Source organism: Dermochelys coriacea, chromosome 6 (genome assembly GCF_009764565.3).
Source record: "Dermochelys coriacea isolate rDerCor1 chromosome 6, rDerCor1.pri.v4, whole genome shotgun sequence".
Classification (NCBI taxonomy): domain Eukaryota; kingdom Metazoa; phylum Chordata; order Testudines; family Dermochelyidae; genus Dermochelys; species Dermochelys coriacea.
This window is the reverse complement of record NC_050073.1, coordinates 107,220,205-107,237,076: the sequence shown is the minus strand read 5'-3', so window position 1 is coordinate 107,237,076 and position 16,872 is coordinate 107,220,205. Positions and strand designations below refer to the sequence as shown.

Genomic DNA, 16,872 nt, shown 5'->3' with positions numbered 1-16,872 from the left:
TTTAAGAGGAGCACTAACTGGCAACGTACTCCTGGAATGCAGAATGGAGCAGGTCCATCTAACCCAGGGGTTCTCAAACTGGGGATCATAACCCCTCAGGGGAGTCACAAGGTTATTACTTGGGGGTTGCGAGCTATCAGAACCACCCCAAGCCTCGCTTCACCTCCAGCATTTATAATAGTGTTAAATATTTTTTTAAAAAAAGTGTGTTTTTAATTCATAGGCTTGCTGTGTGAAAGGGATCACCAGTACAAAAGTTTGAGAACCACTGGTCTAACCACTCCCTGCTACCATACTGAGACCAGCAAGAGCCTGTACCATTGACTCCAACTCTGGCCATGGGGTGTTCGTTGAGTCCAGTACCAATAACGTCAGGACCGGAGCAGACTGTCTCTGTGCTGGTAGCATATCAGACAACATCAGACCTGCTTTGCCTCTCAGTCCCTGACACTCCACTAGTTCAGGAATTTTTCTGGGGCCGTAGCAGACAGGCAGTGCATACTCCAATGTGCTGTGTCAGAAGGTGATCAGACTCTGCCAGTTTTGTATCAATAGAAACAATCACTGTGGCTTGCCATTTACCGAGAATCCAGAATCACCTGGCAGATCCCCTCAGTAGAAAATTTCTCCTTGAATTACGAATGGTCTAAAAAGCGCTGTGTCCTGCGGTACCTCTTTGCAGTTTGGGAATTCTGACCTGTTCAAGACAGACAAGAAATGCCATCTATTTTGCTCTTGAGGGCGTGGGTCTCAGTCCAGGCCTCCAATTGAGGCTTTTCACCTGATGCTGGGCATCAGCACTCCTGTATGCCTTTTCCTCCAATTCCAATCATCATTCTCAAACTGAAACTGGATCATGCCAAGCTCATTCTCATTGTTCCAATGTGGCAGAAACAATTCTCTGATGTCCACAGGTTATTGGTTTGGCCTTCCATATCTCTTCTTCACTCTGACCTTTCTTTTTGTCAGAAAGCTCCTTTCCTTGTGGTAACAATCTGCTAGGAGCATGTGTGAACTGCAAGCTCTGATGGCGGAGCATTCTGACACAATTTTCCAAAAACAAAGTAACCTTGCAGTCGCACCATAGATTTTTATCTAAAGTGGTTTCTCAGTTTTACTTGAAACAAATTGTATATCTACCAGTGTTGTTCTTTGAGCCAAATTCAACCCCAGATGAACAGCATCTTTACACATTGGATGTCAGGCAATGTTTAGCCTTTTACAGATGGAACTAAATGTTTCCTTTCTTCATCTCATCTGTTTCATGTGTGAACCAAATGAAGGGGCAATCTCTGCACAGAATCTCAAGAGGGATAACTTCCTATATCATGACAGCAAACGAAGCAGCTCAGATTAGGAATTTGCAGGGCTGCCATTGGATCCTGTGTACGTATGTTTAAAACCACTATGCCACTTATGCTAAATCCAGATCAGATGAAAAAAATTGAAGGTGCACTCCTTGTTTAAACATACTCCAAGCCCCACCTTCTGCAAATACTGCCTGAGAGTCACCTACATGAAATTCATGGCTGCATCTACTTGAAGGAATTAGAAACGGGTACTTATCTGTAGTGTATTCTTTTGGATGTGATGCAGATGTGTATTCCACAACTCACCCTCTGCATCAGAGTCTTTACTCTTGACATTTGGTGCGAAGGAAATGAGCAAGGTTGGGGGACACACCAACCTTATATAGCCACAGTAGAGGCTAGGGTCACAGGGCATGAGTGCTGCCACTACATGTATTGCTAGTCACAATTATTTGCTTGGGTGCTCTGGACATGCACACACCTCCATGGAATACATGGCTACATCACGTTTTGAACAACAGTTACAGAACAGCAAGTAAGACTATGCAAGTCAACCTACGCTATGCAACTCGACCTAAGATATGTTGACTTGCATAACGTAGCTGGAGTTACCACGGGGTCTACACTGCAGGAGGGTGACAGCAGAAACTCTCCCGTTGACTTACCTTACTCTTCTTGTTGGGGGTACAGTACAGGGGGTTGACTGGAGAGCGATCTGCTGTCGATTTGGCGGGTCTTCACTAGAGCCGCTAAATCGACCGCCAGTGGATCAATCTCAGAGCATCAATCCCGGCTGTAGTGTAGACATAGCCTAGCTGTTTTTTCCCCATTACAGCAACTACACTGTGTGCATGATCTGCAGCTTAGTTTGGAAAATGGCCATTTTTAACACAGGAAGTCATTCAGGAACACTACAATATACAAGCATGTTTGAAGAAGCGTCCAGGTAAGATTTCTGATAAACTCTTTAGCTAAAGCATTTCAATGCTTTTTACGCTAACAGATATAAGCAGTTACAGATTCATGTAACCCTGATTTCTCAGAATTTCAGAAAAGCTTTTAATGAGACAAGGCAATACAACACAAGATAGATACCTTTAGTTCTTTAGCTCCACCAGAAGCAGCTGCCTGGGAAATATTCTGTAGTTGTTTAATGCGTTCACTGAAGTCTGACACCCACTGAATAACAGTCATGCCAGCAGGTACAGTGTAATGAGACCAGCTACGAGGCAGAATACCTAGAGAAGACATATCCAAGGTAAGAGCTCTGTATGGGTACGAGTTGGATTACACACTATTTCCAAATGCAATTTTACCCTTTCAGTGGTAGCCACTTTGCTATTACTGTGTTTTACAACAGGTTTTTCATACCACCAAGCACAGTGGGGTTCTAACCTAACTGGGACCAGAGAGTACAAGTGTAACACGAACTGAAAGACAGAGTTTCATGACATTATAGAAAGCTACCTCTTTTTCTAAAATATGTTCTGCAGATGAATATTTAAACATAAATTACTGTCTGAAGTACAATTTAACAACAAATCCTGGAAGCATTCATTAGTAAGTTCAACTGCATATACACCAGGTCTCAAAATAAGTCACAGCTAATTTTAGAATTAAGCCTTTTGCAACATGGAAGACAGCAATTTTAAGGAGTTTCTGCATAGGGTACCACCACCTTTATCCTCAGGTCACAAGGCAAAGAATATTTTATTAATTCACTGTAAAATTGTTCTGCTTAAATCCATCTCTCAACCAGCAGCATATTCCACTGGATTGGTACAAAACGTCCCCTTTTCATCATACTGCCAAATGTATGAGCAGAGAAAATAAAGCCAGGGTAACTTCTGGAGTTCCTCTGATAATTTTGTTACAAGTGAGTACTTTAAAAAACTTAAGGTTTAGATTGAAACTGGTTTACGGCCAATTAACACCAGGCTCCAACTGTTTGTTTCAAATTCAGCAAAATCTTATTTTGTTTTTTATACCAATCTCAGTTTAGTGCTGCCAACTCAATTCTTTTCCAAGTCACACAGTATAGATGTCTTACTTAAATCTCCAGCTCCTGGACAGTAACATGAAAGTTTCATCTTTCATTTAAATAGTTTCTAGCTCCCACAGTTGCAGAACAAGGTTAAAACCCACAATCCAAGTGAACCCCAAAGGCAAAAAAACCCAGACTGGCTTAAAAATTGGATTTTTTTTCCCCTTTCTTCAAGTCAATCTCATGCTATTTGAATGGTTAGGTTGACAATACTGCAGTTCATATACGTCACAGGATCAGCCTCACCATTTTGACTTTCAGAATTGTGTATAGGCAAAAATAGTGGTGTTTCTTTTCAGTGCTGGAAATGAGAAGACAGCAACTGATGTAATAGGATTACTGGGAAAGCATTCTAAAAAGAGAAGCTTGTTCAAAGTCACATACCTTTCACCAATTCATTTATAAGTGTACGCAAGTAATTGGTCTGTTTCTTCTTGCCTTCACAAACCTGAACCACATCGGCAAGATCCTGACGGACATCCTGAAGTAATCTGGCTCCCATTTTCACCTCTCTCTCAAAGAATCGGAACAATGGATCCTTATTTAAGCAAGAAAAATGAGGAAACAACAACAAGATGAGCATCTTCTGGTGGGAAAAATAATTTAGCCCGGCAACAGTGAACAGGAACTAGTTGGCTGCCCAAATCCCACATGCATCATCATCAACTGTTAAGGGATCACTGTAATGTGTTTTGGGTTTTTTTTTTTTTTTTTTTTTTTTTTTTTTTTACAATGCAGTCATTTCCTTCACCCACCCCAAAGATGCAGCTGCCTCACAGATGGTAGTTTAAGGGAATTGAAGCAAGAACTTCATTCCCTTCCAACACCAACTGCAGGTGGGAACAGCATGCAAGCTGCTTGCTACAGTTTGGCCTGATTATTGCCAATTCCCTGTTCCTTTTTGTATTTATGTCCAGAGCCCGGGTCCATAACCTGATCTAAACAGAGAAGTTTAATATATAATCCACATCTAAATCATTCAACAACCTAGAAACAGAGTTTCCTTAAACTCTTGATTGTAAAACAACCTGTCTCATATTAGCCCTCAGAGCTTTATGGCTTCCTTTCATTGTTAGTGCCCACTTCCAATTAGCAGAAGCCTCAGTATTAGCTACCACCCATCTTTCCAACGAGGACCAACCAGTGATACTACCTTTGAGCCAACATACACTTCAGTTCACTTGAGCGATCAGACATGTGGTGTGTAGATGCTGCACTTACAACACCCCTGGCTTAGGAAGCGAGAGACTAGAAATAAACTCTTCTACATGATACTCTGTCATAATTTCTTAAACTGAATTACAGCAAAAAAAAGGAAACAATATCTTGTTTCAAAGTCTGCTATACTACTTGGATTTAGAGAGACCATTTTCAGGCTGCATTCTGAGTGGGATAGCTCACCCACATTTGCATAACCCATAGTCCTATACAGACCAAAATATGTATTTGGCAATCACCTTAATATTTTCCACTGTTCGTTTAAGATGATTTAGAGTTTGTGGGATAAGATGGAACCAGTTGGAGGCTGTGGTGTGCAGTGTTCTCATCCAGGATGGACGCCCATCTGAAGTTGAATCTGTTCTTGCCTTCTTCTCAGTTTCTGCATAAGCTAGATCATCCTCATCCTCTAGCATCTGCATTTTCAGCATTTTACTGATCATATCAATACCTGAACCAAAGAATAAAGGAAGCAAAGCCGGAAAAAAACAAAACAAAAACAAAAAACCAAAAAACGTTGGGATATCAGTACAAGGAAAGTTTGAAAGAGGCATTAGTGAATTACATTCAATACTTCTATGATTGACACTTATTTAAAAATAAGCCTTAATTATACTATTAAACAAGAGTAACCGTCCTTAAGACTAGAATTAAAAGTCAGAGTCTCACTTATGTAGTATCTTCCTGTCTACTGATGAAGTTCTAAGCAAGTTATTTTCAACTTTAAGAATTCAGACATTTATTCATTATTTTGTGGAGGCCGATATTGTTAATCCACATTGAGATACTTGTAACTTTACTCTTTAGTGTAACTCAAAAAAATACTTGTGTCTCATCTATTTTGAGCATTAAAAAAAAAGTGAAGTTTACATAACCTGTAAGCACACAAGAAAGTCAAATACAAGTTTTACCCTGTGTGGTGAGAAGAACTTTTTCTGCATTGTTTGGTAAACCAAGCCAGGATGGGGTTTGTGTGTCTGGCAGCAACTCAACCCATTGGACAAATTCTTCACGTCTGCAAGTGAAAGTTGTGGCAGTAAACTGAACTAAGTTAATTATCCATAATCTCATGCATTTTAATAGGTGACCAAGAACACATTGCCTGGCTAACTACCAATGCAAAAAAATACAACTTAAAGTCCAGCTTCTCAGAAGGAAAACAAGCTACTAAGGCGAGACCAATTGAAGTTTGAGGTTGAAAAAAATACCTGATTCCATCTGGCATTTGAATATCCTTATGTCCATCAACCTTGCACGCCAGTTTGAATTCACTATCAAAGCTCAAAGTGGTAAACAAACGCTCCAGGAAAGTGTTTAGCAAACGCTGATCAAATTCATTATCAATGCGACCTCCATAAATGGACTGTGCCATCAATGTCTTCAGAGCAGACCATGGGATCTTATCAGGTGAAATATTTTGGCGGCCCTGACAGTAAAGACAATTTAATTGGAATGTGAAGATTCCCCCAAAAATAGGGAAGACGAGTTTGGACAGTTTAATGAATGCCAAAATCAAAAAGTTTGGATATTGTTTTCTTCCAGCTAATCTGGTCAGTGTTGCAGATTAATCTGCCCTTCATTGAACAGTAACCACAAGTAATCCAAATGTTACTTTGTATTTAAAAAAAATTAACAAAAAAATCAGTTACCTTTGCTGTATCATCCAGCCATGTATCTATTGTGTCACAAGCAGATCTCAGATCAGATTCACCAAATTCATATTTCTTGGACCAGCCCAGGGGAGCATATCGCAAACGTTCTTGAATGATGGCATGGAACCAGGCAAGGAGGAAATATAAACGAGCACGTTCATTTGGAGACTAGCATGGAAAAAAGAAAATGCATTAGTTCTCCACACTAAAACCAAAGTGATCAGAATTTATGAAAAAAGAAACCTGGCTTGCTACAGTGCTGGTGAATGTCAAATGTCTAGTAAACACAGTATCTCCAGGTTTTAATGCATCAGATCACAAAAAGCTTAACAGATTGCTTTCTTACATGCCAGGTATGTTTTAGTCAGCGTAAACTAAAAGCCTCTGAAAAGCTCATTCCTTCACAGTAATATCAGAAGGCATAACATTAGTTTAATGTATGATAGAAACTGAAAACTGTTTATGAAAGTTTCTTTAATTTCAGAGCTTTCAGTTTGAGATCCACATAACTCCACAGAAATCATCGCCTAACCTTGCATATTCTAGAAACAGGAATACTACTGAATGTCCTCAGCATGTTTGCTTTTACACCAGGAGGAGGTTCAAACACAAAGATCCGACCAGCACGTAGCAAATTCACCGGCACCTAGGACAGAAGAGCATCAACACAAGTTACATCCTGAGGAATGCTCTCTTCTATGAAGAATGTGATATTTGGAACAAGTTTGTCAACCTACACTAAGTTTTTTTTTATTCTAACAGAGTATCCTCCCTCTTGCAATAAGATGCTGAAACAACCAGGAGTAGGGACTTACATGACAATCATATACTTTAACATGAATTAAGCATTAAGGGCCAATTCCTACTTTCTACTAAGAAAAAGGAAAGGATGGGAAGATGCAGGCAGTCTTTTCTGCCCTGCATAAGAAGAGACAGGATATTTACAAAGCACTTGACATTATTAGGAATGGGGTGAGCAATACCCTAAAAAGCACCGCGTAGGATTTGGGGGACATTTGTTCCTGCTCCTGCAGATGCATTCCAAAATGCACCCTTTCCCCTGTCAAACTAAGGCCATCATGGGGAATGCTGCCCTGGTTGGTAGAATTCTTGGAACAGTGGACACTGGAACAGCACTACACACCACTTGCTGTGCCAGTCGAAGCTAAACTTGGTTTCAGTTACCTTGGGATTTATCTCCATTGTAAGGAAAAGTCGGAAACAAGCATGGGGTTGTAAAGAATGCAGCTTCTTCTCTAGCTGCATCAACCAACCAGGAGCCAGATGGACATTCTTTAGCATCACCCACCTACAAGAATATGATAACAGAACAGTAACTACCCTGTTATTGTCAGTTCTACTGATATAAAAAGAGGAACAGAACATACCTGCCAGATTTCACTGCTGTGTTTATTGCCTTATCTGCTTGATTAAATCCTTCAGCAGAGCCTAGAAGCAGAAGGTTATGGTTAGCTCTAGAAACTTAATTGGCTTAAAATATGTTTATATGAGGTGGTAAGAAATAAGACAAACAGGATAATTACTTGGAACAATTTGTTTTTAAATTAGTAAATGTTAATTTCACCACACACACACACACACACACACAGATGAAAAAAATATTTGAATCATTAATAAAAATTTACAGACAGGCAAACAATAAAAATGCTGAAGACAGATTTAAGGATATTTACTTTGTATATTTTGACAAATGATGTTGACAATTTGTGTTTATGGTGATAAAGCTTTAACTTTTTGAATCTCAAGGTCTGTAATTAAACTGTCTCCCCCATGATTTTCCTCCACTGAAAGTTTTAAACCATTAAGTGTTCTTAAAAACAAACATCAATATCTGTCAAAAATTATGAAACAAAAATGAAAGTCAAGTTCTGCCAAACCTAATGATAATGTATTCTTACCTATAGCAATAGAGGTAATCTGTGTGTTTTGTTCAGTGGCAAGATCTTCAACATGGCCACTGGCATCATAGCCAGGTACAGAACACATCAGAACAGGAGTATTAGGTTTCACCTAGAATCCAGGGCATTTAAGCAAAACATTCACAATTACCATAAGGATAAACCATATTGATAATTATGCACTTCCCCCCAAATCTGTGTGTGTGTGTGGGGGGGGGGAGATATATTCCCTTCATCCCTTATGCTATTGTAATAACTGTGTTCAGCATAGCTAGTAAGTTTGTTATATTGCAATAGTTTTAGCTAAAAAGGATCCTAGGAATACTGTTCTCTCAGTGCTGAAGCCTATAACGGACACCCATCACCTCAAACTGAGGCAGAGCAGTCTGATGTGCCACCACCACCAGAGATGTATGCCCTCAATACGATGTCATGTTTTAAAAGTATTTTCATTCCTATAATTTACCTCAGTATCTACAATGTGAGTCAGATCTAATGGCTGCTCCATAATAGACATAAAGGATTCGCCAAGGTTTGCTGAAACAAAGGCATGTGCCATGGCCAGCAGACGATCTGGACGGAATGCCTGGATCAAGAGCAAACGATGAACGGCCTGCCCAATAGGGGCTAAAATGAGAAAAAGAGAGTGTGTGTTATTGTTCCTGATGCTTAACAGGTCATAATAATTTGATAATTTTCTTCCCAATCCTTGAACTGTGTTAATCAAATTACTGAAGAAAGGAAAGACTTAGCAAAATTACAGCTTTTAAAGACTGAGATACAAGCTGCTAAATGCAGTATTCTAGATTGAAATTCACATAATGGTAATTGCTGTTAATCTGACAATCAAAACTAACTTTGCCCAAGGAGGTTATCTTAAACTGATTTAAGCATATCTATCAATGTGACCATCAGGTTTACACATAGTACTCTTTTCAGGTTGCGAGCTCTTCAGTGTCTAATACAACAGTACCCTAATTTGATTAGGGCCTTTGGATGCTTCCGCAATGAGTTCATATACAGAATCTAAAGCCTATACCAGTGTTGTCATGAAGTCTCTAGGGATTTCAGCAAAAAGCAAAAACAAAAACAAAAAACACAACATGCTTTCTGCAGCATCTGCAACTAAAGTGTTGCAATATTGTGTAATACATAATACATGAAGAATGCTAGACTATGAAGGCAAATAACTAAACTGTTCTTCGTAACAGAAAACTTTTAGCTTGACAGTACCCCTTGTTAAGATTTTGTCCAGACCACTGACTGTTTACCCATCATTTGAAACCTATATGCTCCAGTGATAAAAGCACTATGGGAAACTACTGCAGTTTATCTTATGCAAATTCTGAACCCATAGCCAAAGAGTTTGACAGCAGCTACTAAAAGTGAGCTTAAAATACTCCCTTTAGAAAAAAATGTTGGTTAGTAACAATTTATAGCAATTGGACAGCTCTGTAAATGATAAATAGCCTATTTCAAACAAATTTTGCATGCAAGTGCTGTCCCATGTGATCTTACAGACGGGAAAGATTAAGCAAAGGAGTGGCAGTTTTCTTTTAAGTTTTCACCAACCCAGAGCTTTAGTTTCTTTCTAGCCACCTATAAATATCTACACTTAACTGAAACTAAGACAGTTCATGTTAATACAGAAGTTGAGGCAGCGGGGGAGAGGGAGGAGAGAGGTAGCAATAGTTCTAGCAGGAGACCAGGCAGGGTCAGGATACTTGTAACAAGAGAGCCTTGTATAGAGTACTCTTACAGAGCACTGAGTTAGACCAGGCTGGCAATGACCAAAAGGCACATATGCCCATTCAACTCTCTATGTACAGTGGATTGTACGGTAGTTTATTCCTGTTGCAGGGAACCACACTGACTAAACTAGAACAAATTTTAAACAGTGTTTTGAAGAAACTATTGGAATGTGCCTTTTTTTTTTTACTTACATTTGCAAGTAACTGACACCTTTTTGTGGGCAGTCTGAGGGGAATATCAAGACAATGCCCCCATCTTGGCGCAAAGACCCCATGGTAGGGTAGAGTCAGGGACAGGTTGCACAGTCATTATTCATGCTGCAATTGTTTTGTGAACTGAAGACTTCCATTTTCAATCCTATCAAACTTGCAGTTTTCATAAGTGCTAAGTTCTAAGATTTTAATGAAGGTCTATTCTATTCAAGACAAATTGGTAGCAAGGCAATTGCCAGGGTAAGAGTGCAATTGAACTTACTTGCAGGTTTTTCTTCAGACCAAATGTATGGCACAGTCTGCTCTGGTGAACTGCTCTCCAACCAGATACAGAATTGCTGTATTGAAAGAAAATGTTAATTATGATGCATTGTACATGACACTTGGGATTCCACTCCAGCTGTAAGATCTTCAGAACAGGGACTTTCTATACACATATGGATAGAGAGCCTACCATTATATGGTCTTGATAGTGATGGGGGTGTTTACCGCAGCAAAAACCGCAACCAAAACTAAAACTATATACTGCATAGTCCACTTAAGTAAAATGAAACCGAGTGTTTGAAACTGTACACTAGTTTCTACAGAGAGGGGGAGACTGATCCAGGGGTTAGGACACTAGCTTGGGAAACCCAAGGTTAGAATCCCTGCTCAAAGTCTTCCTGTGTAAAACTTGGCAAGCCACTTAGTCTGTGGCTCAGTTCCCAACTGTAAAATGGGAACAGTACTTCCGTACCTCATAGGAGTGTTGTGAGGTTAGCTACATTGTGAGGCACTCATCCTATAGTACTCAACATAGGTCTAACCTAAATTTAGTGCAGTGACAGGGATTAACCAGGATACTTGCCTCATCAGCTTGAACCTTAGAAACCAGGTCCTTAAACTCAGGAAGGCAGCTCAATCTCATCATAGCTTCCATTTGTTCAGTTGTAAGTCCACTGATCTTTGGGAGAGATGCTGTGCTGAGTACAATTTCTTTTCCTCTTAAGAAATGTTGGAATTCTGCATCATATGTAGGCTCCCTTAAGTTAAAAGTAGAGCAGATTTTAGCCAAGTATCTGTCTTCACCTGAAGTAGTGGTTAACTTTAAGGCACCAAATACAAAGCTTTCATGTATGTAAATGGGAAAACTGAGATGCATCTCAAAAAGCAAAGATGCAAATATTTACCCAATTGTGCCTTTAAGTTTAATTCTGGCCAACAGCATAGCAAAGGTTATGTGATCCTGATGTAGCATGCCACGAGCTACTCTATTGAAAGCCACCTAGCGAAACAAAACGTAACAGGTTAATTGTATTATCAAGAGCCTTAATCAGATTTCCACAGGACAAGACCCTTTGCTAAGTACAATGTCAATGAAAATTCTATACTGAACCTGGAAGAGGTCTTTTGTGATGATTGAGAGACGCTGGGTATGGTCTGTAATTCCCTTCAAATTTGGGTTCTCATACAAGACATTATGATAGATATCCAAGAAAAACTGGAGAGAATACTGGTATAAGAAGTGTATCTAAAGAGTAAAAAAAAAAGAGAGTTTAGAATTTATTGCCCTACTGTTTGACAAACACTGAGGTTATTGCAATTCATGACGTACTTCTGTAGTCATAATGGGAATTTAAACAGTACAGCATAACTTTAGAAAACTGTTAGAGTACTGAATATTTCTGGTGAGAAGAAAGGGACTAAATTTAGTTCTTTATCTAACCTGTTTCAGTGACTCCATTGTGAAGTAGATACTACTGCATGCTGTAGAAAGTGGAAGATACTGCTGAGATACAGTCTCCACCTCTTGCATGACAATATCAGTCTCTTCTACTTTTCTGGTGACCTCTGCTGCTTCCTTCTTTAGGTTCTCTAAAGTAGTTATGATTGTGTCATCATCTAAAATCCGTCCCTTCACTTCATTGAGAGCTTGTAGCAGAGATTTTTCTAACTGCCGCAAACGCAGTTGGAATTCACCTTAAGTAAAACAAAATTGAGATCTGCGATCACATGCATTGCATATAACCTATACAAACATTTTATTCTATGCAGCTTGTCATATCTCCTATATGCTTTGAAACAGAACGTTCCAAAATATCACATTCCTCAACTATAAAAAGAATGGCTGTATATTACTAAGAGTGACAGTCAAGTTTATTCTCTAATTAGGACTCATTTTTATGGTTTGATTTGTCAGAAACATACCCTGAAGTTTAAGGAGGTCAGAACGCTTTTCATCAACATCTGGTCTTTCAGCTTTCAGGACCTCATTCAGACACTGGCTCTGTAAACTACTGCGAGTTACTGTGAAATTGACAAACGTAACACGAGAGCAGAGATCCGGGGGAAATTCAACCTATTAAAAAAAAAATACCAGGATCATTTTTTTGGCTTAATACGTGTTCTGCCCTGCTGAAAGCTAAACTAATTTGTAAGTGTTCCTTACTGTTGGATCTCTGGTGGAGAGGAAGATGACAAAGGATGGTGACAAGTCAATATCTTGGTCTCCCAGGGTAATAAGCACTCGACCTCCAGTTCTCCGGACTTCACGATTCAGCACAGGATTCAGAACTGGGTCATAACTCTCCACATCCTAAACAGCAATACAATTGAGAGTAATGAAAAGAACAGTAGCTAAATGGACCTGTGCTGAAACAAGCTTGAATAAAGTTGGATCTGGATCACATTTTTCCCCCGGCTTGGGAAAGCTCTAATAGTAATCCTCATGAAGTTTCGGTCCTGTGTGAAACTACTGTTAGTCCAATCTTATTCTCCATCCAATAAGCTATAAACCATTTTATTTTTATCATCAAGTACTATTCAGACATTTTGGATGATGGATTACATACCCAAGTAACATTTCCAGATTTGGCTTTCTTAATTTTGCTGTTTTCATTGTGTAGCTATCAGATTATAAGTAGCACCAAGAGGCCGCAATCCGAAGTGATGCGCCCATTGCTACAAATATTAGACCTGAATCCTGCCTCAAACAGCTCACAATTTAAGAGTACAAGCAATAAGAGGGTGATGGAGACCGACACCTTTGGAAAGTAAATTAATCTGTGTCTCAGTTTTACCCATCTGCGCTACAGGGATAATTTAGCCTTATTTCTTAAGGTGCTGTGAGGTGCTCGGATACTACAGAAATGGGTGCAATCTCTAGATAGATGTACTTTCATACATTTGCCTTACTTTTTGTATTTTCATCAAGCCAATCTGGCTTCTCCCATCTGCTCCAATCTCGCTGTTTCAACACTGACTATTTACTGTAGACATCCATAGAAGTGAGTTTTAAGATTTTTTTTAAAAACAGGAGCATTATAGATCAGTGTAGGGACTGTTCTATGCAGGAGGGATGGTGTGTGAAGAGTCACTGAAGGGGAGTGGACAAGCAGACAGGATAGTCAAATCACCGGGGAAGCGGAAAGGGCATAAATTATTAAGTAGCAAGGGGCACAGCTGAGAAAGCCCTTTAAATTTGACCTTGATATGGTAGGAGAAGGGGAGCAATGTGGTTAGAACAGGTAAGGGGGATTATCTTTGCTGCATTTTGATCCATTGTCTACACAAGGACCTTCATTTATTTAATGCCCAAAAAGCACAGAATTGCCAGAGTAGCAATAAAACTAAGCCCCAGCAAGTGAAGATTTCAAGTGTACTTCCTGGGAAATGTAACCACAATTTTTTTTTCTAATTTATGTAAACAAGACTAACCTGGACGAGTAGAGGGTTACCAAATCTCAATGCACTTTCCAAGTTCTTTCTGAAAGCATCATCCAAAAAGCTAGTACGAGTAATCTTACGGTCCTTGTATTCATTCATAATGAACTCTGTGGCTTGTCCAGAAGGATCAATGATCAGTGGATACCTAAGTTAGTGAAAAAATATATTTCCATCATATGACTGATTTAAGGCTTTTGATACAAGGCATTTAGTCCACTCAGGTTGAGTTAATATTCTAAATCTTTTTTGGAGTATGTGGGCTCATGTAATGGAATATGGAGGATCACTGTCATTGTTTGGAGAAAATAACATAGTTAATGATCTAACTAGATACAACTATCAAAAGGATACTTTAACATTTCAGTCAATACAGACTAATAGCTTCAGTTTGAGCTAAACTGGTATAACAGTGAAGTACACTAAAAATTCAAGTTGTTTTGCTTATTTATAAACACAAAGGGAAGGAGATTATTAAGACTTGAATTTAATTTGCTAATCATGGGTACTATGTAGATGCCAAACAGCGCTCAAAATCTCTCAAAGCATTTATATTCAATTTGATGATAAAGTTTCAATCAAGTTTTCCTTTGGATAGGTGTGTGCAAATTCCATTGACTTCAGTGGGAGTTCTGTGCACTGATCCATTGTTAAGTTTATCCCCCCACATTTTGTACTTATTGTACAAATGAAGTACCTATTAAACCGCTTAAGCATGATAGCGTTTTCTGTGCACAGGTCATCTGCAGGTAGAGAACTTGCTTGCCAGCGAAGACGCTCATCTGCATTGGAAAGGTATTCTGTCCTTGCAATGTCTGTACGGAACTGTAGAGTAAAACATTATTATTATTATTATTTGCCCAAAGAGCCCAAAGTTGGATCAAATTTGATCTTCATCTTTTGTGAACACCATGTGATTTCCTCTTTACGAAACAGTAACTCATTACAATCAATGTTAACATGTGTGGAAGTCATGACATTAGTAATTGTGGATCAATCTTTACCTGGATATTTGCTTGCTGCAAGTGATGGGACCATGTAGTGAACAAGTTCTGTCGCATTTGCTGGTCAAAGTAACCAGCATAAGCAATAAAAGCTCCTGAAAGCAAACAGTCTCCTGCAATAGTGGACATCTGGTTCTTGAAGGTTTCACTTGTCTTCTCCCATCTTTCACGTTCGGCAGACAGACTCTTCAAGAGAGCTGTGCTACGGTTTACCTAGAAATTAAGGAATGGTCAATATAATATCTATCTTTATTCAAAATGAAGGCTCCCATAATTATCGCATTTGCAACCTATACGGAGAAACAAGTCTGCCCAACACACCAGCCTTTGGACCCAAATGTTCAGAATTATGTATGTCCAGTAAACAATTATGAGTGCATGTACAACTCCTGAAGTTTGGTGTTAGTATTGTTGGGCTGTGAATTTTACAGTTCTGGTAGTGGAAAGGGATAGAAGGGTTGAAAGCATTTTGGAGAACAGGATTACAATTCAAAACGACCTTGACAAACTGGAGAATTGATTTGAATTCCACAAGAGAAACTCAAGAAAGGGGGGAAAAATCAAATGCCAAACTACAAAACAGGGAATAACTGGGTAGGACCTAGCTGGCTAGGCTGAAGAGCATCCGGGGGTTGCAGTGGATCACATATTGAGTATGAGTAAACGATGTGATGCAGCTGCAAAAAAGGCTAATATTTTGGAACGTATTAACAGGAGTGTTGTAAATCAGACACGGGACGTACTGGTCCCATTCTATGCAGCAATCAGGGCTCAGCTGGATTATTGCATCTAGTTCTGGATAGCACACTTCAGGAAAGATGTGGACAGGTTGGAGAGTTTCCAGAGAAGGACAACAAAAGCGATATGTTTAGAAAACCTGACCTTTGGGAAAAGGTCAAAAAATTGGGCATGTTTACTCTTGAGAGAAAAGACAACCACGGGGAGAGTCTTCCAATATGTTAAGCGCTGTTCTAAAGAGGACTGATCAATTGTTCTCCATGTCCACTTAAGGTAGGGTGAGAAGTTAGGGGTTTAATCTACAGCAAGGGAAATAGAGATTAGATATGAGGAAAAGCTTTCTAACTATAAGGAGTAGTTAAGCACTAGAATAGGCTTCCAAGGGAGGTTGTGAAATTCCCATCACTAGATGTTTTTGAAAACTGACTGGACAGACACCTGTCAAGGATGAACTAGGTTTATTTTACCCTGCTGCAGCACAGGGGGCTGGACTTGAGTTCCCTTTCAGCCCTACATTCCTATGATTCCATCACTTCAGCTCAAGGAACGAAAAATAAGACATTCGTATGGAGCGTTTGACCTAACTTCACTCATCTTGTCAGAAGAGAACATTAATATAGCAGTTACCCTGCAAGATAATTTTAAAACAGTTAAAAGAATTAAGTAATCACAATTCCTCTGAAACACATTTGAAACTTATAGAATTGATCAGTCTAATGGATAAATTTTGTGCTTGTGAAAAAGGATTGGTTTTACCTGTGCTAGCTTTCCTTGGTTTTGAGTAACATCCCACCTGCTAGCCTAGTCCTGATCAGACAGATTGCCAACTTAATTGGGTGGCCAGCATGAGGCAGTGACTGGAAGAGTAATCCTCACTCTGGTCTGTTTATCAATGGTCTGCAAAGCTCTTTGTAAGAAGTCCAAAGGATGAAACACATTGAAAGGCAAACTGTGGTGTAGAGAGGCCATTAAAGCATTTTGTTTTAGAAAGGTATATAGAATGTTTGAAAGCCACTATTCCAACCCCCTGAAATATTAAAGAAAAAAGTTAGTAAAATGGACAAAATGATACATTAAGTATTCTCACTTTTGCTTCAACTGCAGCCAGGTCTGCCTTAATTGCTTGAGCCTCTGAAATCAGCACTGCATACTCTTCCTTGTAGCGAGCAATACTGGCCTCGAGATCACGAATCATCTGTTCTACCTCATTAGCTTTCTGTTGATTGTCTTCAGCATCATCCTCCAGTTTCTGCAGTTCATTGCGGAGAGGTTCTACTCGTTTCAACATATCCGCATAATTCAACTGTGAAACATGTGAATG

The 16,872-nt window shown here is 39.3% G+C and overlaps 2 protein-coding genes across 2 annotated transcripts in view; one reads left to right on the top strand and one right to left on the bottom strand.

The window, feature by feature from the left end:
• LOC119857571 overlaps positions 1-16,872 on the top strand; it is a 255,525-nt gene that overhangs the window by 175,041 nt on the left and 63,612 nt on the right. The window lies entirely within an intron of this gene.
• LOC119857563 (cytoplasmic dynein 1 heavy chain 1) overlaps positions 1-16,872 on the bottom strand; it is a 66,529-nt gene that overhangs the window by 3,407 nt on the left and 46,250 nt on the right. The window contains exons 54-75 of the mRNA XM_038406656.2: positions 16,639-16,854; positions 14,814-15,026; positions 14,507-14,634; positions 13,804-13,957; positions 12,536-12,682; positions 12,295-12,445; positions 11,813-12,066; positions 11,483-11,617; positions 11,277-11,371; positions 10,955-11,129; positions 10,370-10,445; positions 8,610-8,770; positions 8,144-8,255; positions 7,613-7,673; positions 7,410-7,533; positions 6,757-6,870; positions 6,222-6,392; positions 5,781-5,998; positions 5,484-5,587; positions 4,812-5,023; positions 3,739-3,892; positions 2,406-2,548 (exon numbers count right to left, since the gene is read on the bottom strand). Of these exons, the coding sequence (XP_038262584.1) occupies positions 2,406-2,548; positions 3,739-3,892; positions 4,812-5,023; positions 5,484-5,587; positions 5,781-5,998; positions 6,222-6,392; positions 6,757-6,870; positions 7,410-7,533; positions 7,613-7,673; positions 8,144-8,255; positions 8,610-8,770; positions 10,370-10,445; positions 10,955-11,129; positions 11,277-11,371; positions 11,483-11,617; positions 11,813-12,066; positions 12,295-12,445; positions 12,536-12,682; positions 13,804-13,957; positions 14,507-14,634; positions 14,814-15,026; positions 16,639-16,854 (3,318 nt within the window). The remainder of the gene's footprint in view (positions 1-2,405; positions 2,549-3,738; positions 3,893-4,811; positions 5,024-5,483; positions 5,588-5,780; positions 5,999-6,221; positions 6,393-6,756; positions 6,871-7,409; positions 7,534-7,612; positions 7,674-8,143; positions 8,256-8,609; positions 8,771-10,369; positions 10,446-10,954; positions 11,130-11,276; positions 11,372-11,482; positions 11,618-11,812; positions 12,067-12,294; positions 12,446-12,535; positions 12,683-13,803; positions 13,958-14,506; positions 14,635-14,813; positions 15,027-16,638; positions 16,855-16,872) is intronic.